The sequence below is a fragment of the Ranitomeya imitator genome, chromosome 2, assembly GCF_032444005.1.
Source record: "Ranitomeya imitator isolate aRanImi1 chromosome 2, aRanImi1.pri, whole genome shotgun sequence".
Classification (NCBI taxonomy): domain Eukaryota; kingdom Metazoa; phylum Chordata; class Amphibia; order Anura; family Dendrobatidae; genus Ranitomeya; species Ranitomeya imitator.
The window spans coordinates 46,380,339-46,407,904 of NC_091283.1; the positions used below are offsets into that span (position 1 = coordinate 46,380,339).

Consider the following 27,566-nt stretch of genomic DNA (forward strand, 5'->3'; position numbering starts at 1 on the left):
TTTTTTCACACCACCCCATCATTGCCCATAACACCGCATCCATCATTCCCTCCTCCCCACCACCCCCAATATTGCCCATTCACCACCTCCATCATTTCCTCCTCCCCCACCACCCCCATTATTGCCCTTTCCACCACCCCCCATCATTTCTTTTTCCCCCAACACCCCTATTATTGCCCTCTCTGTCAACCCAATTATTGCCTTCTGCCCCATCACCCCCATCATTACCCTCTCTGTCAACCCAATCACTGCCTTCTGCCCCATCACCCCCATCATTGCCCTCTCCTACACACACAGACACATACAGCACCATTCACCTCTCTGCATACACACACACAAGCACACAGCACCATTCACCTTTCTGCATAAGCACACGCACACAGACACACACAGCACCATTCACCTCTCTTCGCTACATACACACACACACACACACACACACACCCCTCACCTCACCTTTGTGCATGGTATCCTGAAGCCGCCCCATCGCTGGCAGCTTCCTGTCTCGCACAGTCGTGGCGCTGAATGATGATGTCATTCAGCTGCAGCTGTGTGAGACAGGAAGCGCGGGCAGGAAGCAGGATGGATCCATTCCCTGCAACTCCGCTCCGCTGCCATTTTCTCTTGCAGGCAGCGTAGCTGCAGGGATTGCTCCCTGCCCACCGCACATCTGTCCAGGGGCCCCTCGGGGCTGGATAAACTGGCCAGATTGCCCTCATTATTAGCCGCCCTGCAAGGGCCCCCAGAGCCTCCGGGCCCCAGTGCAGCTGCACCTGTTGAACCGGCAGTATGTCCGCCCATGGACCAGTCTTAGTTAGTAGTAGAAGTGACCAATATGCATAATTTACAAAACGTGTAATCTGATGCTTCTGAGTTTGAGCTTTTCGATAGACACACAATGGAATAATAGCTTCATGCAAATAGATAGACACATCGCTGTAAGAAGCCTCACACAGTATCTGCAAGTACATAGTAATGAGATGGGCAAAATCCTCTGTTCATATTCTTTATTTTTCACTTACAATCATGAGACAACCCATTTATGATTTCATATTCACTTATCAATCATTTTCATATGAACAAACGTCAAGGTGAGTGATTTATTACATTCCTCCCCAGCAAAGTTCTACATGGTCTGGTGGGTTGGCAATATAGAGCAAGACATGGAGAGAGGACAAACGTGAAATAAAGTGGTCTGTGTTCTGCTCACAGTACATAGGCCACTTAGGTATAATGCTTACTGTATGCAGTGGGGAATCTTAAAAAAAAAATCACTTTGTATGGTTTCTACATAATTAATTTGCATTTTATTGCATGAAATAAGCATTTTTCCAAGTGTATGTTTTGCTGACAGTATGTATTATGCTGACAGTATATATGCTGCTGACAGTCTGCATTCTGCTTACAGTATGTATATTGTTTATAGTATATTTGCTGCTGACAGTATGTATTCTACTGATGACATATTCTGCAGACAGTATGTATATTGCTACCAGTATATATGCTGCTAACAGTGTGTGTTATGCTGACAGTATGTATTCTGCTGACAGTATATACTGTATGTTGCTGTTAGTATGTATTTATGTATTCTGATGACAGTACATATTCAGCTGACAGTATGTATGCTGCTGACTGTATGTATGCTGCTGACAGTATGTATGCTGCTGACTGTATGTATGCTGTTGACAGTATGTATGTTGCTGACTGTATGTATGTTGCTGACAGTATGTATTATGCTGACAGTATATACTGTATGTTGCTGTTAGTATGTATTTATGTATTATGATGACAGTACATATTCAGCTGACAGTATGTATGCTGCTGACTGTATGTATGCTGCTGACTGTGTTTGCTGCTGACTGTACATATTCAGCTCACAGTGTGTATGCTGCTGACTGTATGTATGCTGCTGACAGTATGTATTATGCTGACAGTATGTATGCTGCACACAGTATATATGCTGCTGACTGTATGTATGCTGCTGACAGTACTGTATGTATGCTGCTGACAGTATGTATGCTGCACACAGTATATATGCTGCTGACTGTATGTATGCTGCTGACAGTATGTATTATGCTGACAATATGTATGCTACACACAGTATATATGCTGCTGACTGTATGTATGCTGCTGACAGTACTGTATGTATGCTGCTGACAGTATATATGCTGCACACAGTATATATGCTGCTGACTGTATGTATGCTGCTGATAATATGCATTATGCTGACAGTATGTATGCTGCTGACAGTATGTATTATGCTGAGAGTATGTATGCTGCACACAATATATATATGCTGCTGACAGTATGTATGCTGCTGACAGTATGTATTATTCTGACAGTATGTATGCTGCTGACAGTACATGTTCTGCTTACAGTGTATGCTGATGTTACATTAGGGTAAGAACATAAAGCATGTGTGATTGTTTATTGTGAGCGCAGGCATATGGACAAGTACCTAATGTGCCTACTTGATCAACTTGAAGTATGAAGGCCAGAAGCTCTTATTGTGTTGGTTCTTTATAGCAGGAGAGGTGGAGAATGTGTCTGAAAAGCATTATATTGCGGTATATTGATTACAATCAAGGAATCTTTAGACAATATTTAGTGCAGATAAGAAAACAAAGGGCTCTATTAATAGAGACAATAGACATACCCCAGAGCTCAAGGCAGCACCATAACATCATAGTGCACCAGATAGCCATCATTATACATGTAAAGCTTGCGTTCATTGGCGTTATAGCTTAAACTTTGCACCTTATCGGCCATTTTCTCCATCATGAAGCTGATCTGACCTCCCTTTCCAGTCTTAGTGTCAAACATGTAGAAGATTTCCTCAGTCTTTTTGCTTACAAAGCGAGTAGTATAAAGAACTCCGCACATCATGAATGCATTGGTAACCTGAGTCTTCATCTGTGTGGTGGTCCAGGTCTTATCCACCATCATGGTGGCAACATTGAACCTACCCACCACAATGTTTCCAGCACTTTCATCTGTGGCATAAATGACCCAGAGACCTTTCTCATCAGAGGCAAAGTCTATGTCTTGGTAGCCAACTCCCGCGTAGGAATATTGGCTGTTGAATGCGGCATTGGGTAGGGGCTTTCTCTGGTAGACCCCGCTGCTTAAGCTTACTCTGCACACGTCACGACTGTTGTAGCAGTTGTAGTACAGATTGTTGTTGTAGACGATTGATCCCGCACCTTGACCGGCAAGAGTGTGATTCCATTTGTTCTTGATGAGCACAGACAGGGGCAGGTCAATGGAGTTCTTGTACATTTGTATGTCATTCAAGGAATTGTAAACACGTATGGACTCAAGAATTCGGCCATCGGGATTAAGAGCACCAACCCAATACATTGATTTCTTGGTGGTGTTCCATGCCGCATCCTTACCCCATCCTCCAGCCTTGAAGCCGACTCCTTTCCAGTTGAGCTGCAAAAGGTTGGGTTTGCTGACAGAAGATAAACCACGGTGCTGACACGATCCTTCGGTAAGAAAAAGGATACAGTTATTAGATATAGACAAAAATAAAGGGAGTCTTGCACCCCCAAACCTGAAATTTAACTATTTAGACCTTCATATAGTAGACTTAGCCCCTATAAAAAAAATCATACTGGTATTGTAGATTTTAGAAAATCTGTTGCATAGAAATACAGTTTTATGACATATGTAAATGAAGGGGCTTCGGCACATCTTTAAGCCCCCTTCGGTTACCATTCTTCACCCTCCCGTTATGGCTTTTGCTTTGGAGCACTTACTAATCTAAGTCCCCAGCTGTACACATACTGACACTGCAGGAACTGACAGCAGACACATTGTCAGTGTATGCTGCGAATGAGTTCTTATCCCCTTCTCGTGTGTATAGGGGCCGCTCGCTGCACAAGGGATCCCACAGCAGCGGAAGATGATGACAGGAGATGGAGATCAGGATGCGCACAATGTCAGTGTTTGTGTGCACAATGTCAGTGCGCGCTCTCATCTCCCTCTCCTTTGGATAGCGGGCACTCGCCGCTTTGTGATCCTGTGTGCAGCGAGTGGCCACTACACACAGGAGAAGGGGATGAGACCATGCACACACTGTCACAGACTGAGCGCGTCAGTGTCAGTGTGTTCACGTTCTCATCTCTCTCTGTTGTCCCCAGCATCCTTCCCCTACACAAATAGATGAGAACTCAGCCCCTGCACACAATGACACTGTATCTGCACGTACTCGGCTCCTGCAGTGTCAGAATGTGCAGAACTGGGGATTTAGATCAAATAGCACTCCAAAGTGATCACGGTCAATTTCTGTAAGGGCAGGGAGTGAAGGATGGTATTAAGGAGGCAGAAAGGTGCACCAAGCACTTGGCCACAAAAGGGAGTCGCCATATAATAGAACTGTTTTTATATAAAATGGAATTGGGGGTGATAGACACCCTTTATTGTCACTTTATATGTCACTTTATTATAGGAATTGTTTTGGTGATTAATTTATGTGTTTCATTGTCTTGAACTGTGTAAATTTGCTATTAAATTCTTACTATTATAGTTACAGCACACGGTCACCATTATAATTACATTTTTAGCCATAAGTTATTGTGTTTTTGCACTATATTATTAACATCTAATATTGATCATTCCCTTTACTCCACCTATTATTTGAATCAGTCTAAAATAGATCTTTTTATTAATTGTACATTTTAATGAATTATATAAGAAATAATACGTTTTAATCATTCCTCTTAGTGGTTTATGATTGTATAATTTTTGTGTATAGGTAGTAATTTATACAGAGTTTTCACTATTTTCCATAATTGGTAAAATGTAGTGACTCGAGGTCTAGTCTCTCGTCGCAGTGACATAAGTGGCGGCTGGTGAATTTTGTTATTCTTGTAAATATTATGTATAGAGAGTTCAGTCCTGCTGATTAGCCTCCTACAGCATTAGCCTAATACCCCCTACAACCATAATAAAAAATCTCACATTGGACTTGTGTCGCCTGCACCTTCCGATATTGACAGGTTCTAATGTGTTTGGGGCAGCCGGCCAACTGATTGTCGAGAGATGTTCTTTCAGAGATAAGCCACCGGCAGAGATGTCTGTCTATTGCTTTTGCATAGAGAACTTAGGAGCGCTCAGCCGAGCAAGCACTCCTGTGAATGGGAGAGACGGCCGAGATAGCTGTGACTGAACGAGCTGCCAAAGCATAGTTTGGCCGACCACCATCTAAAGAGGGCCTTTATATTGTCAGAGGTTCATATTTTGCATGGCCAGACACAACTGTGAGCAGCCTATCTCATGAGAGAACAAAGGGATTGGGCTAGGGCAAGGTCGAGAGGTTCCTATTTAAATTAGATGGTTGGCTAGTCCACTTGAAATCCATGAGGACTAATGCAGTAGAGCAGCAACTGTCTACATTTTATTAGGAAATATGGATGACTTAAAAGGAGGGTTCTCTACTACAGGTCCCTGTCTATTAACCAAATTTGAGAGCCATTGCATAGGGCTGCTTCAATTTGGAGGACTCAATGTGACACATTGATGTGCAGCTGCTTTCAGTTGATCCATAATCACCAGCGAGTTGGCTTAGAAATAAAATTGGATAACCAATTAGGACAATCAATTTATTTTAGCTACACTGTTCCATCTCTGGTAACAGTTTGGACATTCATGGAGTCCTTGGTCAGTCTTTGGAGACAAGCTGGACATTATGTTACAGAAGAAAGTTTTGTGTCTTTCAGATTCCTGAGACTAAAATCCTACATTTTTATTGCTTTACTTCTAATTTTGGGGATAGGCTAACCAACTTACCGAGTGGTACCATGGGTGTAGCTTTCAGTTTGAGATTCTTCTCGCAATCTGCAAGACGTTTCTTCAGATTCTCCATTTCTCTCTGGGCTCGGATGACATTGTTCTTGTCAAAGCTTTCTAGCTGTCCAACAGTCTTCGAGATGTTCTTCACCTAAAGATAAAAACCTAATTAGACTCTTCTCCAGTCGTAAGTGCCTGGTTTAATGTTCCCACTTGTAGAGCCCACTTGGAATGTACCTCGATATAGAGGCCTTCCACGTGAGCGTTACTTCCATCGACTTTGCCCCTTATCTTCATGATGACTGTCTCCATCTCTTTTATCTCCTTCTTTAGTTCTTCAAAGTTAATTTCAATCAGACCTTCAGGGCGAAGTTTCTCCAACCATTCAAATTTCTTGGTTAGGTTGATGAGTTTTTCGACATAGTTGTCCAGTCTGATGTCCTGCTCTTGTATCTACAAAAATATGAAATAGTGCAAAATGTATAGGACCAAATTATGAAACCTTATCTTCACTTGAGTCATAAACGGTTTGGTACAATTCTAGAAATATAACTGGTAATTGTAATTTGCTTTCTAGTAGACAAGACCTGGGCAAAGTGCAGCCCACAAGCCACATCCAGCCCTCTGGCTGTTCCAATATGGCCCATGGACTGAAATAGCCAAAGGGCTAAAAACAGTGTCCCACAGGCCGCACCATGCCCTCCGCTGCCCAAGTCCTGATATCACCACATCTGCATCTTCAGGATTCAGATGGCAGTGAATACATTGGTGGAAGAGGGGCCGCCGGCTCCTTCTTCCACCAATCAGCGTATGCGACTGAGACAGCAGACGGGATGTCATACTACATTGCTTCTGCCGTACGTAGCGTCAATGCAACGGATACCGGAGCAGAGAGCTGAGGGAATGGGAGCAAAGTGAACATGTGTAGTTGTTTTTTTTTTTTTAAAGTGCATGAGATGTGTACCTTTATATAGGGGCTATGTAAGGGCTCATTCTGAATATAGAAGGGTTATGTGAGGGCACAAACTGTATGTAGGAGGCTAAGTGGGGGCTCATACTGTAAATAGGAGCTATCTAAGGATCCATTTGGCATATAGGGGGCTGTGTGTGGCTCATACGGTATATAGGGGCTGTGTGCAGCTTATATGGTATATAGGAGCTGTGTGCGGGCTTATACAGTATATTAGGGGCTGTGTGTGGCTTTTACGGTATATAGGGGCTGTGTGCAGGCTTATATGGTATATAGGAGCTGTGTGCGGCTTATACGGCATACAGGGGGCTGTGTGTGGCTCATACGGTATAAAGGGGCTGTGTGTGGCTCATACGGTATAAAGGGGCTGCGTGCGGCTTATACAGTATATAGGGGCTGTGTGTGGCTTATACAGCATATAGGGGGCTGTGTGCAGGCTTATACGGTATATAGGGGGCTGTGTGCGGGCTTATACAGTATATAGGGGCTGTGTGCGGGCTTATACGGTATATAGGGGGCTGTGTGTGGGCTTATACAGTATACAGGGGGCTGTGTGTGGGCTTATACGGTATACAGGGGGCTGTGTGCGGGCTTATATGGTATATAGAGGGTTGTGTGCGGGCTTATACTGTATATAGAGGGCTGTGTGTGGGCTTATACAGTATATAGGGGGTTGTGTGCGGGCTTATACTGTATGTAGAGGGCTGTGTGCGGGCTTATACGGTATACAGGGGGCTGTGTGCGGGCTTATATGGTATATAGGGGGCTGTGTGCGGGCTTATATGGTATATAGGAGGCTGTGTGCGGGCTTATACGGTATACAGGAGGTTGTGTGTGGGCTTATACAGTATATAGGGGCTGTGTGTGGGCTTATACGGTATATAGGGGGCTGTGTGCGGGCTTATACGGTATATAGGAGGCTGTGTGCGGGCTTATACGGTATATAGGGGGCTGTGTGCGGGCTTATATGGTATATAGGAGGCTGTGTGTGGCTTATACAGTATATAGGGGGGTGTGTGCGGGCTTATACTGTATGTAGAGGGCTGTGTGCGGGCTTATACGGTATACAGGGGGCTGTGTGCGGGCTTATATGGTATATAGGGGGCTGTGTGCGGGCTTATATGGTATATAGGAGGCTGTGTGCGGGCTTATACGGTATACAGGAGGTTGTGTGTGTGCTTATACGGTATACAGGAGGTTGTGTGTGGGCTTATACTGTATATAGAGGGCTGTGTGTGGGCTTATACGGTATATAGGGGGCTGTGTGCGGGCTTATACGGTATATAGGAGGCTGTGTGCGGGCTTATACGGTATATAGGGGGCTGTGTGCGGGCTTATATGGTATATAGGAGGCTGTGTGTGGGCTTATACGGTATATAGGAGGCTGTTTGCGGGCTCAATATGGTATATAGGAGGCTGTGTGTGGCTTATACAGTATATAGGGGCTGTGTGTGGCTTATACGGTATACAGGAGGTTGTGTGCGGGCTTATACGGTATATAGGGGGTTGTGTGTGGGCTTATACGGTATATAGGAGGCTGTGTGTGGGCTTATACGGTATATAGGAGGTTGTGTGCGGGCTTATACGGTATATAGGGGGCTGTGTGCGGGCTTATACGGTATACAGGAGGTTGTGTGCGTGCTTATACGGTATACAGGAGGTTGTGTGCGGGCTTATACGGTATATAGGGGGTTGTGTGTGGGCTTATACGGTATATAGGAGGCTGTGTGTGGGCTTATACGGTATATAGGAGGTTGTGTGCGGGCTTATACGGTATATAGGGGGTTGTGTGTGGGCTTATACGGTATATAGGGGGTTGTGTGTGGGCTTATACAGTATATAGGAGGTTGTGTGCGGGCTTATACGGTATATAGGAGGCTGTGTGTGGGCTTATACGGTATACAGGAGGTTGTGTGCGGGCTTATACGGTATATAGGGGGTTGTGTGTGGGCTTATACGGTATATAGGGGGTTGTGTGTGGGCTTATACAGTATATAGGAGGTTGTGTGCGGGCTTATACGGTATATAGGAGGCTGTGTGTGGGCTTATACGGTATACAGGAGGTTGTGTGCGGGCTTATACGGTATATAGGAGGTTGTGTGCGGGCTTATACGGTATATAGGAGGCTGTGTGTGGGCTTATACAGTATATAGGAGGTTGTGTGCGGGCTTATACGGTATATAGGGGGCTGTGTGCGGGCTTATACGGTATACAGGAGGTTGTGTGCGGGCTTATATGGTATATAGGAGGTTGTGTGCGGGCTTATACAGTATATAGGAGGTTGTGTGCGGGCTTATACGGTATATAGGGGGTTGTGTGTGGGCTTATACAGTATATAGGAGGTTGTGTGCGGGCTTATACGGTATATAGGAGGCTGTGTGTGGGCTTATACGGTATACAGGAGGTTGTGTGCGGGCTTATACGGTATATAGGAGGTTGTGTGCGGGCTTATACGGTATACAGGAGGTTGTGTGTGGGCTTATACAGTATATAGGAGGTTGTGTGCGGGCTTATACGGTATATAGGAGGCTGTGTGTGGGCTTATACGGTATACAGGAGGTTGTGTGCGGGCTTATACAGTATATAGGAGGTTGTGTGCGGGCTTATACGGTATATAGGAGGCTGTGTGTGGGCTTATACGGTATATAGGAGGCTGTGTGTGGGCTTATACGGTATATAGGGGACTGTGTGCAGGCTTATACGGTATATAGGGGACTGTGTGCAGGCTTATGCGGTATATAGGAGGCTGTGTGCGGGCTTATACGGTATATAGGGGTGTCAACTTAATTCTGCTCAATATTAAGTGATACAATTAATATTAATACAAAATAATTATAATTAATATGTTAATAATAATAATATTGAGCAGAATTAATTTCAGTCTATTGGTTCAGCCCTCCGCACCACTCACGGTCTCTTATTTGGTCCCTTGGGAAATTATTCAATTGCCCCCCCCCTGTTATAGATTATATAAATGATAGGAATCACATACAGTAAAGGTAATCAATGTTTGATCGGCGGGGGTCTGATATCTGGATGCATCCTCACATACCTTGTGGGTAGTTGGCGTTATTAATAATAATAATAATAATAATTTTATTTATATAGCGCCAACATATTCCGTTATTTCTCATAGTTGCACTCATAAAAGGTTTGGCGTGTCGTGGATATGTCATGAATCACACTACCCTATGGCCACCACACACTCATTGGTTATCTATCCCATATGTATGTATGTATGTATGTATCCATCTCTGCCATGTTTACAGTACACACTAGTCGGCTTTACCTTCTGCATTTCATCCTCCACGCGGTTGGTCAGACGCATCGTTTCGTCCTCTAGGGCAGCCACCCTCTTGGCTGGAAAGGTGTTATCCGGCAGGTTAATCTCACATACACATCGGTCTCCTCCATTTACCTTCCCTGTAAAATTCTGAGTCACCTGGGGGTAAAAGTAGACAGAGGTTTACATGAAATAAATGTACAGACTGTAGCATGGCGATAGACTGAAGAACAGATAATACCGTCATACTCAATACATTTTCATAGCTTAGCTGCTTGGATGGCCAAGCGGCCAAATCTCCGAATCTGCAAATTTGATATGATTTGATAGGTCATTTACTGTATGTTTTACAGCAGATGATTTACTATCAGCCATACCCTTTCCTCTATTCTTAAGTGATGGGTATGGTGTCCATCCAGGGGTCTGGCACGAGCAGGGGGCAAGAGTCGTGGAGCAAACAATGCAGAGAGGCCAGGACAAATTAGTGCCGGGGAATGCAAACTGGACACCTGGGGTAAAAACGTCACTTTCTCATTCACTCCACTGCTAAATCCTACAAAAGTATGTTAAACACTATTTCTGGTTACTATCTAGTGCAGGCAGCAATATGTTGTGATAATAGATGATAGATAGATAGATAGATAGATAGATAGATAGATAGATAGATAGATAGATAGATAGATAGATAGATAGATAGATAGATAGATAGATAATAAATAGATAATTAATAGATAGCCAGATGATAGATAGATAGATAGATAGATAGATAGATAGATAGATAGATAATAGATAGATAGATAGATAGATAATAGATAGATAGATAGGCAAAGCCAGCACCACAGACCCCCATCAGCAGCACCTTAGCCCACCCAAGACATCGCAAAGTCCTGATACTGTCCTAATAATGGACTCAAATCCTGAAACCACAGAGATGGATGAGAGAAGAGAACCAGCCACCAGCAAAGCCAACATCACAGACCCCCATCAGCAGCACCGTAGCCCACCCAAGACATTGCAAAGTCCCGATATTGTCCTAATAATGGACTCAAATGGGAAGTACCTAAATACACAGCGGCTATTCCCAGGAAAACAGGTCCGTACAATCCGCTGTGCAAGTATTGAACAGGTGACAGAGGTCATCAGTAGACCACGGTTTACCAACCCAAAGCACATTATTATACACACGGGTACAAACAATCGGCCAGACCAGCAGATTGCAGAACAACTGATCAACCTGGCAAAGATGGCAAACCTAAAATTCCCGGACAGTAAAATCATTCTGTCATCGCTGCTTCCAAGAAAGGACATACCCAGGCAAACCACCCAAGCCATCAATGCAGAACTGACTGAAAAGATCAAGACTGTGCCAAACGTGACCCTGGCACAACACCTCTCCATAAACAACAGTCACCTGCACGATGATAAACACCTCAACAAACAAGGGGTCAGCCTCCTGGCCAAAGAGCTGAAGGACATCGTGCTAAACAGAGACCCCGGGCCTGGATTCAACAGTGGCCATAATCACACTGAAAGACCCCCGAGAACGATAAAGCAGAAAACCCCAAGGCTACCTCCTGAAGCTGGAAACAAAGCTCTTCACCCAGTGTCAGACCATCGGAGGTGGAGACCTCCACCGAGGAGACCACCAAGCCCACACAGATACATGCAGAGCAGAGATAGGGATGAGATAATAAACCTACTCAATGGACTGCGCAGAATAATAATGTGACTGGATGGAACCAAGCACCGCTATAAAACGGTCAGAAATCCAGTTTGTCCCACACAGCCATACTCATTACAAGGTATATACACACAAACCACACAGAAGAATGTCTTCACTTACAATCAGCAGCTGGAATATCCAGGGTCTCAACACCTCAACCTTTGGATCTAAAACAAAGGACCCTGATTTTATACAAAGTATGAAAAATATAGACATTCAGATCCTCCTGGAAACATGGACCAGAGCCGAAAACGAATCCCTGGTGCCTATTGGATACAAGGAATTCTTGGTCCATGCCCAGAAAAATAAAAACATCAAACAGGGCCGGGGCTCAGGAGGAGTAGTGATCTGGTATAAAGAGGAGCTCCACCAGTACATCAAACCGGTGAAGAAAGGAGGCAGCCACATATGGATCAGAATCAGCAGCTCCATCCTCACCTGTCAGTCTGATGTCCACCTCTGTGCCACCTATATACCACCGCCAGAGTCCCCCTACTTCAATCCAGACTGCTTCGAGATCTTACAAAGAGAAGCCGCCCATTATCAGGCCCTGGGCAAAGTTCTCATCTTTGGAGACCTCAATGCAAGAACAGGGAGAGAGAGAGACTTCCTGACCACGGATGGAAACATCTACATACTTGGAGCAGAGAATGACGGCCAAGACCCTGTACACACTGAGAGAAACAGCTATGACAGTACAGTCAACAAAAGTGGCAGAAAGCTCCTGAACGTATGTAAAAGTTTAGGACTTCATATCCTTAATGGACGAAGCAAAGGTGACTCCTTAGGAAGGTATACACTAAACTCCCATGTAGGGAGGAGTGTAGTTGATTACGCCATTACAGACCTGAACCTGGCAGATGTCAGCGCCTTCATAGTCACCCCACAAACGCACCTGTCAGACCACAGCCAACTTCTTCTGTACATGAAATCTACAGAGAAACCATCCACTCAGAAGCCACAGCAGAGCGGCCTCTTCACCCAGCCTCCATCCTATAAATGGTCCAAAATGTCGGCACTAAGATATAAAGAAGCTTCCAGCAGACCTGAAATACAGCGGATGCTCCACCACTTCTACAACCTTGAGTACATGCCAAACCCAGAGGGAGTGAGCCAAGCAGCAAAGGACCTCAACAATATATTCTACGCAATGGCCAGACTGTCCGACCTTAAAAAAGTCGACTACAAGAGACCAAAAGAAACACAGGTCAATGGCTGGTTTGACAGAGAATGTAAAGCTGTACGGAAGACCCTGAGAACAGCCTCCAACAAGAAACACAGAGACCCCAACCACCTGGGTCTGAGGGAAGCCTATAACTCCATACAAAAGCAGTACAAAACCATCCTCAGGAGGAAGAAGCAGAGTTACATCTCTACCAAGCTCAATCAACTCCAAGACGCCCTCCAAGACAACTCCTTCTGGGATCTATGGAACCACATGGGCACCAAAGACAAGAAAAACAACAACCATATCCAAAATGGCAACCTCTGGCTCCAATACTTCAGAGACCTCTATAAAGACATTCCAAAGGAAGGACTAAGCCAAGAACAGGAAAACATAATGGCGAAACTAAAAGCAATGGAGGAAAAAATCAAAAACTTCCAAAACCCGGTGGATACACCTATAACACTACAGGAAGTAACCGAGAGACTCTCCTCCATAAGATGTAGAAAAGCCGGTGGCCTGGATGGAATCCTACCAGAAATGCTGAAGTACAGCCCACCAGAAATACAGGCTGCAATGGTTAAACTCTTCAATATTGTACTGAGTGCCGGCTACTTCCCTCGTACCTGGAACCAAGGCCTCATCACACCCATCCACAAGAGTGGGGACAGGTATGACCCAGCCAACTACAGAGGCATATGCGTCAGCAGCAACCTGGGAAAACTGTTCAACAGTATCCTGAACAAGAGGATCCTCACCTTCCTCACCGAGCACAACGTCCTCAGCAAGAGCCAAGCAGGGTTCATGCCGAACCACCGCACCACTGACCACATCTATACTCTGCACAGCCTCATTCAGAGACACGTCTACAATACAAAGAATGGGAAGATATACGCCTGCTTTGTGGACTTTAAAAAGGCCTTTGATTCAGTGTGGCACCCGGGCTTATTCCTGAAACTGCTGGAGAGTGGAATAGGAGGAAAGACCTACGATGTCATCAAAAGCTCCTACACCGAGAACAGCTGCAGCGTGAGTGTGAGCGGCAAAAGAACGGCTTTTTTCCAGCAGAGCCGCGGAGTAAGACAAGGCTGCAGCCTAAGCCCAACGCTCTTCAACATCTACATCAACGAGCTGGCTACCGCCCTGGAATCCTCCTCAGCACCAGGTCTCACCCTCCACGACGCCCAGGTGAAATTCCTGCTGTATGCAGATGACCTGCTGCTGCTGTCACCAACCGAGAAAGGCCTCCAGGACAACCTGAAAATCCTAGAGAAATTCAGCTCCACCTGGGCCCTACCGGTCAACCTAAAGAAAACCAACACCATGGTGTTACAGAGGAGAAAGAGAAGATCAGACCAACACCCATCATTTATCCTCAACAACTGCGACCTCACAGGAACGGACAAATATACCTACCTGGGCCTAGAGATTCACCGGTCAGGGAGCTTCAAACAAGCCATAGAGACCCTGAAAGACAAGGCCTGCAAAACCTTCTATGCCATCCGAAGGACACTCTACCATCTGAAGCCACCAGTGAGGGTCTGGCTAAAAATTTTCGACTCCATCATCGCCCCAATCCTCCTGTATGGCAGCGAAGTCTGGGGTCCTCACACCTACCCAGACTGGTCAAAGTGGGACTCCAGTCCAACAGAAATATTCCACCTGGAATTCTGCAAGCACCTTCTCCAGGTCCATCGGAGCACCTCCAACAGTGCTTGTCGGGCCGAGCTGGGCAGATTCCCTCTACACCTAACAGTTCTAAAGAGGGCGCTGTCATTCCGGGCTCACCTGCATAGGAGCAATCCAAGCTCCCATCACCATAAAGCCCTGATACATGAAGGTGAAACAGAAAAACCAGAACCCCCGGAACAGCCCAGCCAAACCCAACCGGAGCAGAACACCAATCACAACAACCTGACAAAAGCCGGAATTAGGAAGATGGCAGATGAAGGCCAGGAGAGGTATGTCAGTGACTGGAAGAATGATATCATCAGCTCACAGAAACTGACCATGTACCGGAGCCTACAGAGAGACTACAGACTGGCCCCATATCTGGAGAAACTCCCGGACCCCAGAGACCGCCAGATCCTGAGCCGATATAGACTCAGTGCCCACAGTCTGGCCATCGAATGTGGCCGACACAGGCAGAGCTACAAGCCCAGGGAGGAAAGACTGTGCCAACACTGCGACCAGGAGGCCATAGAGGACGAAACCCACTTCCTGCTACACTGCTCCAAATACTCAGCAGTGAGGGACACTCACTTCAGGAGACTCTCACATCTCTTCCCAGACTTCATCACCATGAAGGAGGAAGAGAAAACATATATCTTGCTGGGAGAAGAAGAGAGAGCAGTGGAGATAGCAGCGCGGTATGTGAGCGAATGTCATAGACTGCGAGAAAGAGAACTATGATGCCATGGACTATAGCCCACAACCTGGACCTGCCCCATCCACCTCCCCTATGCCATGGACTATAGCCCCCACCCTGGATCTGCCCCATCCACCTCCCCTATGCCATGGACTATAGCCCCCACAATGGACCTGCCCCATCCACCTCCCCTATGCCATGGATTATAGCCCCCACCCTAGATCTGCCCCATCCACCTCCCCTAAAGCTCCTACCCAACATCCCCACAGTCCCTATCCCTATTGCCTCTATACACTTGCTTTGGCAAAACTGATGTGTATTTGGTCCTGCCAATAAAGCTTCTTTGAATCTTGAATCTTGAATCTTGATAGATAGATAGATAGATAGATAGATAATAGATAGATAGATAGATAATAGATAGATAGATAATAGATAGATGATAGATAGATAGATAGATAGATAGATAGATAGATAATAGATAGATAGATAGATAATAGATAGAAGATAGATAGATAATAGATAGATGATAGATAGATAGATAGATAATAGATAGATAGATAGATAGATAATAGATAGATGATAGATAGATAGATAATAGATAGATAGATAGATAGATAGATAGATAATAGATAGATGATAGATAGATAGATAGATAATAGATAGATAGATAGATAGATAATAGTTAGATAGACAAACAGATAATAGATGATAGATAGATAGATAATAGTTAGATAATAGATAGATAATAGATAGATAGATAGATAGATAGATGATAGATAGATAATAGATAGATAGATAATAGATAGATAGATAGATAGATAATAGATAGATGATAGATAGATAGATAGATAGATAATAGATAGATGATAGATAGATAGATAGATAGATAATAGATAGATGATAGATAGATGATAGATAGATAGATAGATAGATAGATAGATAATAGTTAGATAGACAAACAGATAATAGATAGATAGATAATAGTTAGATAATAGATAGATAATAGATAGATAGATAGATAGATGATACATAGATAATAGATAGATAATAGATAGATAGATAGATAGATAGATAGATAAAAGATAGATAGATAGATAGATAGATAGATCTATCTATCTACCATGAAGTCATGGTCATCTTCGAAAACGAAGGACAAACATCATCAGATAGATAGATAGATAATAGATAGATAAATAGATAATAGATAGATAAATAGATAGATGATAGATAGATAGATAGAAAATAGATAGATAGATAAAATATAGATAGATAATAGATAGATAGATAGCTAGATAGATAGATAATATTTTTGTTCCTGGCTTCCAAGTGTAATATTTCAACTGCTTATGACAATAGAAAAATGACTTTGACAGCACAAACTTTGATTTTTTTATGATTTGATATTGTGTCAAAAAAAGGAAAATACACTATGCAACAAATTTTTATTTATTTTTTTGTTCCTGGGTCCAAAGTGTGTTTTCTTAACCCGTTATGCCTAAAACAAATAAGTCCTCTTTTTCTCAGAAGAGGCAATTTGCATAAAACAAATAGAAAATAGTTGTTGTTCCTCAAAAACTTTGCTTCTGTGATCAGGACAATGAAATTTTGAAATTTGTCGGTTTTAGGGAACATTCTCCATTCGTATTCAATACCGAGTAGTCTTCATTGTCCTGATCACAGAAGCAAAGTTTTTGAGGAACAACAACTATTTTCTATTTGTTTTATGCAAATTGCCTCTTCTGAGAAAAAGAGGACTTATTTGTTTTAGGCATAACGGGTTAAGAAAACACACTTTGGACCCAGGAACAAGATAGATAGATAGATAGATAGATAGATAGATAGATAGATAGATAGATAGATAGATAGATAGATAGATAGATAGATAGATACGATAGATAGATAGATAGATAGATAGATAGATAGATAGATAGATAGATAGATAGATAGATAGATAGATAGATAATAGATAGATAGACAATAGATAGATAGATAATAGATAGATAGATAATAGATAGATACTATAGATAGATAGATAGATAGATAATAGATAGATAGATAGACAATAGATAGATAGATAATAGATAGATAGATAGATAGATAGATAGATAGATAGATAATAGATAGATACTATAGATAGATAGATAGATAGATAGACAATAGATAGATAGATAATAGATAGATAGATAGATAATAGATAGATACTATAGATAGATAGATAATAGATAATAGATAGATACTATAGATAGATAGATAGATAGACAATAGATAGATAGATAATAGATAGATAGATAGATAGATAGATAAATAGATAGATACTATAGATAGATAGATAGATAGATAGATAGATAGATAATAGATAGATAGATAGATAGATAATAGATAGATAGATAGATGATAGATAATAGATAGCTAACAGATATATAATAGACAACTTATTGATAGATGATAGATAATAGATGGATAATAGATAATAGATAGATAATACAAAATTATAATACCCAACACATTGTTTTTTTCTGTATATTGTAATTTTATTCATATTTTGTAATAAATCATACACTGCACATTAATATGATAAATTGCACATTACAAGTGTCTTTTTTCTGAGTTAAAGATGTTAGGTTATCAATATATCAATCTCTGACAAACCTTTTAAGAAAAGCAAATTGCAAACCCAAAACAGCAGAAATAAAAATAACTGTCTGTGCATAAGACTGTACAATCAGAAATTGTATTACAGGGGTGGTTCAGGATTAATGTATTTTTTCTAACCCAGAAATCTCACTGCTTGGTCACCGGCTGGGCTTGGAATTGCCTCTCATCACAATAAAGTGAACAGAGTGGGGTTTCATCTGGGGAAAAAAGCCGGACCCATTTTTCTTATACTATAGAACCCCTTAAATTTGTTTCTTCACCTTTGCATACCATCATACAATTTATCTACACAGAAAAGGGAAGAAAAACCCCTTTAATATGAGAGCTGCTGCTGTCATCAGTTGATCACCACGGATCCCGTGCCTGGAACCCCCAACAAATAGAGATTTAAGGCAAGATAAGTCTCTATTGTCGTGTTTCTCCTGCAGTGGCCTCTGCAGGGAAAATGTAGTATTACAAGAGCTTGTAAGCGCTGTGCTCCTTGCCTAGGAGACTGTCCACCTCTTATGTGACGGCATCCACGGATCTTCTTTTGATTAGCTGATCTGGTGTAACGCACGTGTCATCGTGCTAGGCTAGCCAATATAAGGAAGACTTGAGGATGCCCTCAGGCAAGAGATGGCTCCCGGGACTACCATTCAACGGCCGGTAGACCAGGTATTGGTTCAGAAGAACTCTACCACTGATCTCATTTTGATGACCTCTCCTAGGGGTAGGACATCAATTTTAAAGAACTGGAAAGCCCTCTAACCTAAAAAATGACAAGAAACCATTCGATTGCTATTGTATTTTACGTCCGTGACCTTCTCACCAGCCATAGGCATTTCTTTATCGCTGCTTCTTCATCTTCCCGGGTGTCCTCATTGTCCTTTACATAATCCGAAAAATGGTGAGCTCTGGTGTTATTTCTATGCAACCTTTTCAACAGGAAATGTCTGCATGACATGGAGGACATAGGGTTGAGCTATACAATGGGTTAATATAAAATAAAGGACATTTTAATAGACCATACTGGAAAGGGTATAAGGCACTTGAACTGGAATTGTAAAGCCGACGACCCCAAACTGGCATAATGCCGTCATGGGACATACTGGTTGCTATGGATAAAACGTCTACTCTCCCGAATTGTCCTAGCATCTTATGAAACAAGTATGATCTCCCAGAATCCAGATAGATCTGGCACATTGCCCACAAAGGCTTCTAAATCTCCCGAAAAAAAGGATTAATCTGACACCTATCCATTGGAACAGTGATAGATAGGAGGCCATCTATGCATCAAACAAGGGACACGAGAACCCTGTTTTGGTGATTAGTGGGGGTTCTCAGCAGTTACATCCCCATCATTATTGCAGTTATCTATCCTGTTGATAACTCATATATTGGGATTTTTCATTTTTTCATATTGGCATTTTTAATTTTTTTTTCAGTCAACCATATTGTAACTGGTAGCGTGGCCTTTTAGGTATTATCTTTTGTCTTAGCTTCTCAAAAACAGAAAATCAGACTGTCCTTAGCAGTATATGGTTTTAAAGGGAATCTGTCACCCCAAAAATCGTATATGAGCTAAGGCCACCGACATCAGGGGCTTATCTACAGCATTCTGTAATGCTGTAGATAAGCCCCTGATGTAACCTGAAAGGGAAGAAAAACGGGTTATATCATACTCACCCAGGGGCGGTCCCTGTGCGGTCCGATCCGATGGGCGTCGCGGTTCGGGTCCGGCACCTCCTAGCTTCATACGATGACTTCCTCTTCTTGTCTTCACGCTGCGGCTCTGGCGTAGGTGTACTGATTTGCCCTGTTGAGGGCAGAGTAAAGTACTGCAGTGCGCAGGTGTCGGGCCTCTGTGACCTTTCCTGGCGCCTGCGCACTGCAGTACTTTGCTCTGCCCTCAACAGGGAAGACAAAGTACGCCTGAGCCGGAGCCGCAGCGTGAAGACAAGAAGAGAACGTCATCGTATGAAGATAGGAGGCGCCGGACCCGGATCGCGACGTCCATCGGACCGGACCGCAGCGGGACCGCCCCTGGGTGAGTATAATATAACCTGTTTTTCTTATCTTTCAGGTTACATCCGGGGCTTATCTACAGCATTACAGAATGCATTACAGAATGCTGTAGATAAGCCCCTGATGGCGGTGGCCTTAGCTCATATACGATTTTTGGGGTGACAGATTCCCTTTAAAGGGAACCTGTCACCCCGTTTTTTCAGTAGGAGATTAAAATACCGTTAAATAGGGCCTGAGTTGTGCTTTACAATAGGGTATTTTTTGTCCCCTGATTCCCTAACTATGCTGCCGAAATACCTTACAAAAGTGGCCTTTTTCGCCTGTCAATCAGGCTGGTCAGGTCAGATGGGCGTGGTCACAGCGCTGTTTCTCCCCCACATCTTGCTTATGTTCCCGTTGGTGGCGTAGTGCTTCTCGCATGCGAACTCGGCTTCAGGAAAATGACCGCTGCGATGTCCATCTGCGCACGCGCGGCATCCCGCGGCCATTTTCCTGAAGCCCCAGGAAGCAGGAGACTCCATGTGCGCATGCGCGGCCTCAGGAAGATGGCCGCGCCCACCGAGAAACTGCTGAGAATCCGGCGAGCGCGCTCTTTTTCTACAGCTGCGCAGTGCATTCGGCACTTGCGCATGCGAGAAGCACTACGCCACCAACGGGAACATAAGCAAGATGTAAAAAAGTAATGGTCTTACTATTCATTTCTGAGATAATTTAAAAGTGACAACCAATATGGCTGCATTTCCTGTTGTGCCTTTTTCAAAATGGCTGCCACATCCTGAATACAAAAAAAAGCCAATGCTATTAATTTCATATTTCTACAATTTATGATCTTTACAGAATTAGGTGAAAGGGAAAAAGAGAGAGATACAAGTGTTATTATTTCCGTTCACTTTCTAGCTGCCTCTTGTATTGTCTCTGGGAGCTTGTCGGATGAAATATTCCAGATCACAAATGGATGGGATTTGTCACCGCGATGGCCAATTCTCTGTAAGCAGGAGAGAAAGAAAAAAGAAATTCATGTAGAGGATTGCAGTCAAATTGGTAGCTCACTTTTTAAAGCAAAAACCTATTTTGATTTTCATTTATTCTAGCAGCTTTGCATTATACAGTATACTTATAATAGTAATTATTATTTTTTGTAAGACTCTTTTAACCTAATTATACTTCAGTATTGCACACAGGTCCTACTAATTAGAGCTATCCCTAACATTATATACTTTAAAGTGGCTCTGTTAGGCTACTTTCACACTAGCGTCGGAATCTCCCCGTCGCAATGCGTCGGGGAGAGATTCCGACGCTAGCGTTTAACGTACTGCACAACGGAGGCAGCGGATGCATTTCTAAGGCGCATCCACTGCCCCATTGTAAGGTGCGAGGAGGTGGGGGCGGAGTTCCGGCCGCGCATGCGCGGTTGGAAAAAGCGGTCCGTCAGGAGCAAAAAACGTTACATGTAGCGTTTTTTGCTCCCGACGGTCCGCCAAAGCACGATGCATCCGTCGCTCGACGGATGCGACGTGTGGCAATCCATCGCAATGCGTCGTCAATACAAGTCTATGGGGAAAAAACGCATCCTGCAAGCACTTTTGCAGGATGCGTTTTTTTCTGCAAAACGACGCATTGTGACGGATTGCAGTTAACGCTAGTGTGAAAGTAGCCTTAGCTGACCTATTTGAGGACAGCATAGGATAGATAAGAGAATTGTGAGCTTGCAGAGATATAATTTTCTTTGATTTTGTTCAGTACTCACAGGTTGTCGGGGGAAGGAGGACTCACAGGTTTTCTCTATAAGTGGGCAGGGAAAGCAGGACTCCCAGGCTTTCTCTATGAGTGGGCAGGGAAAGCAGGACTCCCAGGCTTTCTCTATGAGTGGGCAGGGAAAGCAGGACTCCCAGGCTTTCTCTATGAGTGGGCAGGGAAAGCAGGACTCCCAGGCTTTCTCTATGAGTGGGCAGGGAAAGCAGGACTCCCAGGCTTTCTTTATGAGTGGGCAGAGAAAGCAGGACTCCCAGGCTTTCTTTATGAGTTGGCAGGGAAAGCAGGACTCCCAGTTTTCTTTATGAGTGGGCAGGGAAAGCAGAACTCCCAGGCTTTCTCGATGAGTGGGCAGGGAAAGCAGGACTCCCAGGCTTCCTTTATGAGTGGGCAGGGAAAGCAGGACTTCCAGGCTTTCTCGATGAGTGGGCAGAGAAAGCAGGACTCCCAGGCTTTCTCGATGAGTGGGCAGGGAAAGCAGGACTCCCAGGCTTCCTTTATGAGTGGGCAGGGAAAGCAGGACTCCCAGGCTTCCTTTATGAGTGGGCAGGGAAAGCAGGACTCCCAGGCTTTCTCTATGAGTGGGTGGGGGTGAAAAGGACTCACAGGCTTTCTCTATAAGTAGCATGCTAGGCTAAGAGGACTTACAGACTTTCTCTATAAGAGGGCAGAAAAAGCAGGACTTACAGATTTTCTCTATGAGTAGCTGGGAAGCAGGACTCACAGGCTTACTGTATGAGTTGGGGGTGAGCAGGACTCACAAGCTTACTTAACAAGAATATCTCACCAGCTTTCTCTGAGTATGTGTGTTTTGGGGCATTATAGGGCGGCACACTGCTGCCTTCTCTGATTGGTAAATCTGCTAATCTGAGCGTAGTGTGTATCCAAAGTGTAATTAGCCTTATCTCCCTTGGAAGCCGGAGCACAGTGTCTCATTAATCCATGACTAGCGCTAATGCACCCCATACACATTGGGTCGCTGTCGGCCAAATGATAGCTTGGCTGACTGCTATCTCTCTCTCAATCCTCTCCACAGGAATTCAGAGAGCCATAGCTTAACTTGTGTGGAAGCAGCTTACCTCCGGGGAGAACAAAAAGACCAGGAACCCTTATACAGACTGTCAACAATCCTACCAAAATTTAGTCTAATGTGTATGGGGGCCTTAACACAAGTCTCTGAGCAGTGCCGAAGGCCTTTAAACCCTTTTATTACATTTTGTCTGAGCCATTATGATCTTTTTACATGTTTATATGTAGATCTTTCCAAAAGTTAAAAAAAAACTATTTTTGCAGTGTAATACCAATATAACATCATAGCCATCCTGAGTATTTCCTAGCACTTCCAACCGCATACAATTTCGTAAAAATTCTCATTTTGCTAAGTCTTTTTCTAAATTGTTCTTATCAGAATGCATGTTATTGACCATTTTAATTGATGAAGGTATTTCCAGGAATATATATATATTTTTTTTACTTCGTAGGACACCAGTGAGTGAAAATAATAAGCAGTCTCCTGCCCCAGCACATGGTCTTCACTGCTGCCACTGGTCCCGGGGATAGGCTGCAGGGGTGATGTCACAGCTACAGCACATATGCCATTTTAGCCAATCACTGGTCTCAGCAGCTTGTGCTATCTACATGTGATTGGCTGCAGTTGTCACATGCGCAGTAATGATGACATCACTGCTGCAGCCTGTCAAGAATGACTAGAGGCAGCGGTAAAGACACAGCACCGTAACAGGAGAGAGTCTTCTGTTTTCAACCTGTGGGTGCACTGCTCATGCAGTAAAAAAAAAAATATCATTCTTGGAAGTAAAAACAAAATAATTCCTGGAAACCGCTATAAATAAATTCTCCTAGTAAACCACATGGCTGGAAGTGTGCAGAAATACTCAGTATCACTGTGCATTGCAATATGTTTTCACTTGTAGCCAAAGGGACTTACCATAGGTTTTCTTTTCTTTCTTCTTACAGATGGCCATATTATGTGACGCAAGGTTGGTTCTCTGATTCCAGATGTTGGCTGATTTTTCTCTGTTGAGCTTCCAATAAGGTAAAAAAAACGAGCAGCTTCCTTGTCTTGCGATACGTCGTCCCGTAGATCTGATTGTAATCTCTCTAGACCTATGATATACTCCACCACTTTCTTCAAATACGTGAGTGGTACAAGAGTTGCGTTCAATGTGACTTTGCTACTGACCGTGTCTCCTGGGAACGACACCCGCAGTGCTGATCTTTTCACATGGTGCTGACAGAGGTAACCGATTAGCAGCACAGACCGAGTACCTTGCTCTCTGAATAGTACGGCAGCGCGCATGCGCAATCAACTCTCGATTCAAACACCATATATCCCACATCTGATGAAGGACTCATCCAAACTTCTATCCGCTCGTTTAATGCTAATAATTGCCATTTCATAATCTACTTTTTACAAGTCTCAGATCACCATTTTACCATCCCAGATGTCTGAATTATTCCCTTCCCTTTACACAGCTATTCCGTGTAACCACATGGTGCATACGTAGGGATGTGGACTGTCTTACCCTTTTCCTGCCCCTTAAAGGTCAGAGAGGCCCAGCGCCTGCGCACTGCTGTACTTTGCTCTGCCCTCATCAGGGCAAAGTACGCCTGCGCTGGAGCCGCAGAAGACAAGAAGAGGACATCATCCTATGAAGATGGGAGGCCCCGGACCGGACCACGACGCCTATCGGACCGGACCTCAGCTGGAACGCCCCTGGGTGAGTATAATCTAACCTCTTTTTCTCATCTTTCAGGATACATCGGGGCTTATCTACAGCATTACAGAATGCTGTAGGGAAATAGTTAATGATAGAACTAGCCTGATAGTGTTTGGTTAGAGAAGTGCAGTGTCAAGGTCAGGTTCAGGTGCAGTGGGCCGCTAGGAGCAGCATGGGTCTATAGTTTGAGGCTGTACTGACATCGCTGATGGAGATTCCAGTAATGTCTGGAGCCTAAGGCTCAAGCCAGGTACCAAGGAGTGGACACGGTTTGTCTGCAAAGTGCCAGAGCGAAACCAGACAGCAGCTCGATAGTAACTACCGCCCTGCAGCGCTTTACAAATAATTGCAACTCTACATCTGTGCCACGAAGCTGAGCCTGCTGCATACCAGGCAGATGCTAGCTGTGTTATACAGCCTGCATCTGCCTGTAACAGCAGTGATAAGAACTGGCTCAGATCGCTGCTGATTAACTATTTAGATGCTGCTGTTAATCGCTTACGACTTAAAGAGGTTGTCCACTACTTTATCATTAGGACGGGTCATCAATGTCTATTCGGTCGTGGTCCAACACCCAACACCCCCCGCCTATCGACTGTTCTTGGTTTCGGCGGCTGCTGGCCGGAAATTCTCAATTGCAGAGATGCTCCATCTTCTGAAAGTGGCTGGGTACTGCACATCCGCCTCCTATTGATTTGAATAGGAAGTGGATGTGCAGTACCCAGCTGCGGCCACTATCAGAACACAGAGCAGCTCCACAATTGAGCAGTTTTGGACGCCGCCTCCCACACTGAGAATAGCTGATGGGCGGGGGTGCCGGGTCTTAGACCCCAACTGATCACAAATTGATGACCTATCCTGTCATGATCTGCTCCGGTGTTTAGTCTTGTCTGCTCTTTCTCTGGGTGGATCATATCAAGGGTTTACTTTGCTCTGCCTCATTCTGGGCTCGGGTTTGCTATTTAGCTTCCAGGTATCCAGAGGGTGGTGCAGCTATAGCTCTGTCTTTGGCGTGTGAACCTGACTCTGGAAGCCCTTGATTTGTCCTACTGTGAACCCTGACTTGTCCTGTGTCTGTTATCTCCCCCTGCCTGCCCTTTCCCAGTGTCTCTTTGTTTGTCTGTATTTCTGCTTGACTCCCTGGTTCTGATCTCTTGGCTTGGCTTTTTGACTCCGTTTCAGTTTGTCCCTATTGTACCGTATTTTGCCCGTCCTGGTTTACTGATCCCTTGCTATGTCCTGACTATCCATTCTGTCTAAATCCTTTTGTACTGTTGTGCTCTGACTTGGTTTTCCTGACCTCGCTCTCGCCACTAGGTGGCATCTGTTCAGTTGCTCGGTTTGTGCAGTCTGGCTTCCCTACCAGGCTCCCCCTGGTGGAGGTTGCGCTGTACTGCACTGCAGCTGCATGACATTTCCTAAGGATAGGTCATGAATGATTAAGTAGTAGACAACCTCTTTAATTTAAATGGTTAAGTTGCTGGCTAGTTTTGTCAATCCCAAAGAAGTTAATGGAGCTGTGCACACACACCACTGCTTTATTTACACTGAGGATGCAATTTGGGGGTGGTCCAAATAATTGGACCCTCAGCATTTATACACTTATGTTCTAACTGGTGGGTAGATGATTAAGATTTGTGGGAAAGCCACTTTTAAAAGTTGTAAAATTGTGTCTGTCCATGGCTACCACTAGGGGGAGCTAACTGCATATGGAATTATTCAGTAAGTAACAGCTGTACCAATCAGTATGCAGTGCACTCCCCTGCGGAGGCAGCCGGCCTGTGATCATTGTCACATTGATGGTCTGGACATATAAGTTAGTGGAGAAGTATAAAAACCAGGACCCTTGATATCTGAGCTATAGGATTAGCTTTAGCTAATATTAGTACCAAAGATTGACAGAAGATTTATGACGTTGTGTTATGACTATACAGGATTTTTAATATTCTATGACCAAGAACATAAAGAAAGAGCCCAGCGAAGATGCAAAAAGAGTAAATTGTGGGGCGCAATGAACATTTCTCAATACAAATCCCCATGTATCTAACCATACATGAACATGCTACAATATACAGCAGTACAGAGTATGTCAGCACACTTTAGGAAACCCAAAATAACTAAACATTGACATCTATTTACTGGGCAATCCATTTGGCATCATGCTTATTGTCACTGCATGAAGTCAGGGGTTAATTGTATTGGTGGATATTCATCATGACTGAACAGAGCAGTGTGATTAATAACCATAAATTGGTAGTTCAAAGTAAGGTGCGCAAAGACAAGGATAGACGACCACATGGCAAACATCTACTGTGTATAAGAACTCTTCCTTGCGTTGGTTCACTCTACTAGAACGCTTCCATCCTGGAAATTGTGATTTCCTGGAATCACCACTAGAGGGAGCTTACTGTACACTGTTTATACTCAGAGCACAGTCTGCAGTAAACTCTTAGGCTCCCCCTAGTGGTGGCTACAGGTAGTCAGTATACAACCATTGTAGAGCTCTATATCAGAAAAATCGAGCTCCAACTGGTATAACAAAATATAAGGAAAGCAATCAGCTCAAAATTCAGTTCCATTTATTCCGAAACAGTGTACCCCCAAGCAAATGATGAATCAGGCTCCATGTGTCTCAGATGATGAATCTAAGAGGCCGGTCCCCGGTGTTTTCTCCCGCCCCACTCCCCTTGATTGACAGGCCTATCTAATGTGTGTGCGACCTGTCAGTCATGGGGAGCGGGGTGGGGAGAAGACATCGGGGACCGACCTCTTGGACTAGTCATCCAAGACGCATAGTCCTTGGACCGGCTGCAGCGTTTCTGAGTAAAACATACACAACTGCCATAATGCAGCCCGACTCTGCTTAATGCTGCCCAAGGTTCGAAGAGCGTGAATCTACTGTCAGGTTCCCTTTAATGTATGATTGCCCAGAATGGCTGTAGAAAGTTCTGATGAAAGAAAGAACCCATATACTCACAAATCCAGCAGCAGCGTGGAGCAGGACCAGGGTCAAGAGGCCGAGATACATCTTCACTTGGGAGCAATCGTCAGTGCCTTCAGGTCCACGATGCTGGGATTTATATAGGTGGATGCTGAGCCCCCAGCAGACTCC

General features: G+C 44.0%; 1 protein-coding gene across 1 annotated transcript; it reads right to left on the reverse strand.

Annotated features, from left to right (window-relative positions):
* Positions 1 to 992: 992 nt before the first annotated feature.
* On the reverse strand, positions 993 to 27,566 carry LOC138661741 (olfactomedin-like). The gene is made up of 5 exons (XM_069746631.1): positions 27,432 to 27,566; positions 10,053 to 10,205; positions 6,031 to 6,246; positions 5,794 to 5,944; positions 993 to 3,488 (listed from the first exon to the last, which is right to left on the reverse strand). Exons 1-5 carry the CDS (start codon positions 27,480 to 27,482, stop codon positions 2,665 to 2,667), a joined length of 1,395 nt encoding a protein of 464 aa, XP_069602732.1. The 5' UTR covers positions 27,483 to 27,566; the 3' UTR covers positions 993 to 2,664.

What these genes read in the sequence shown, in the direction of transcription:
- LOC138661741 (XM_069746631.1), bottom strand. Translation starts at nt 27,482, where the DNA reads ATGTATCTCGGCCTCTTGACCCTGGTCCTGCTCCACGCTGCTGCTGGA. An exon ending in TGGAGGATGAAATGCAGAAG is followed by an intron (nt 6,247 to 10,052) that starts GTAAAGCCGACT and finishes ATATTTTTGTAG; the next exon opens with ATACAAGAGCAGGACATCAG. An exon ending in TACACCCATGGTACCACTCG is followed by an intron (nt 3,489 to 5,793) that starts GTAAGTTGGTTA and finishes TTCTTACCGAAG; the next exon opens with GATCGTGTCAGCACCGTGGT.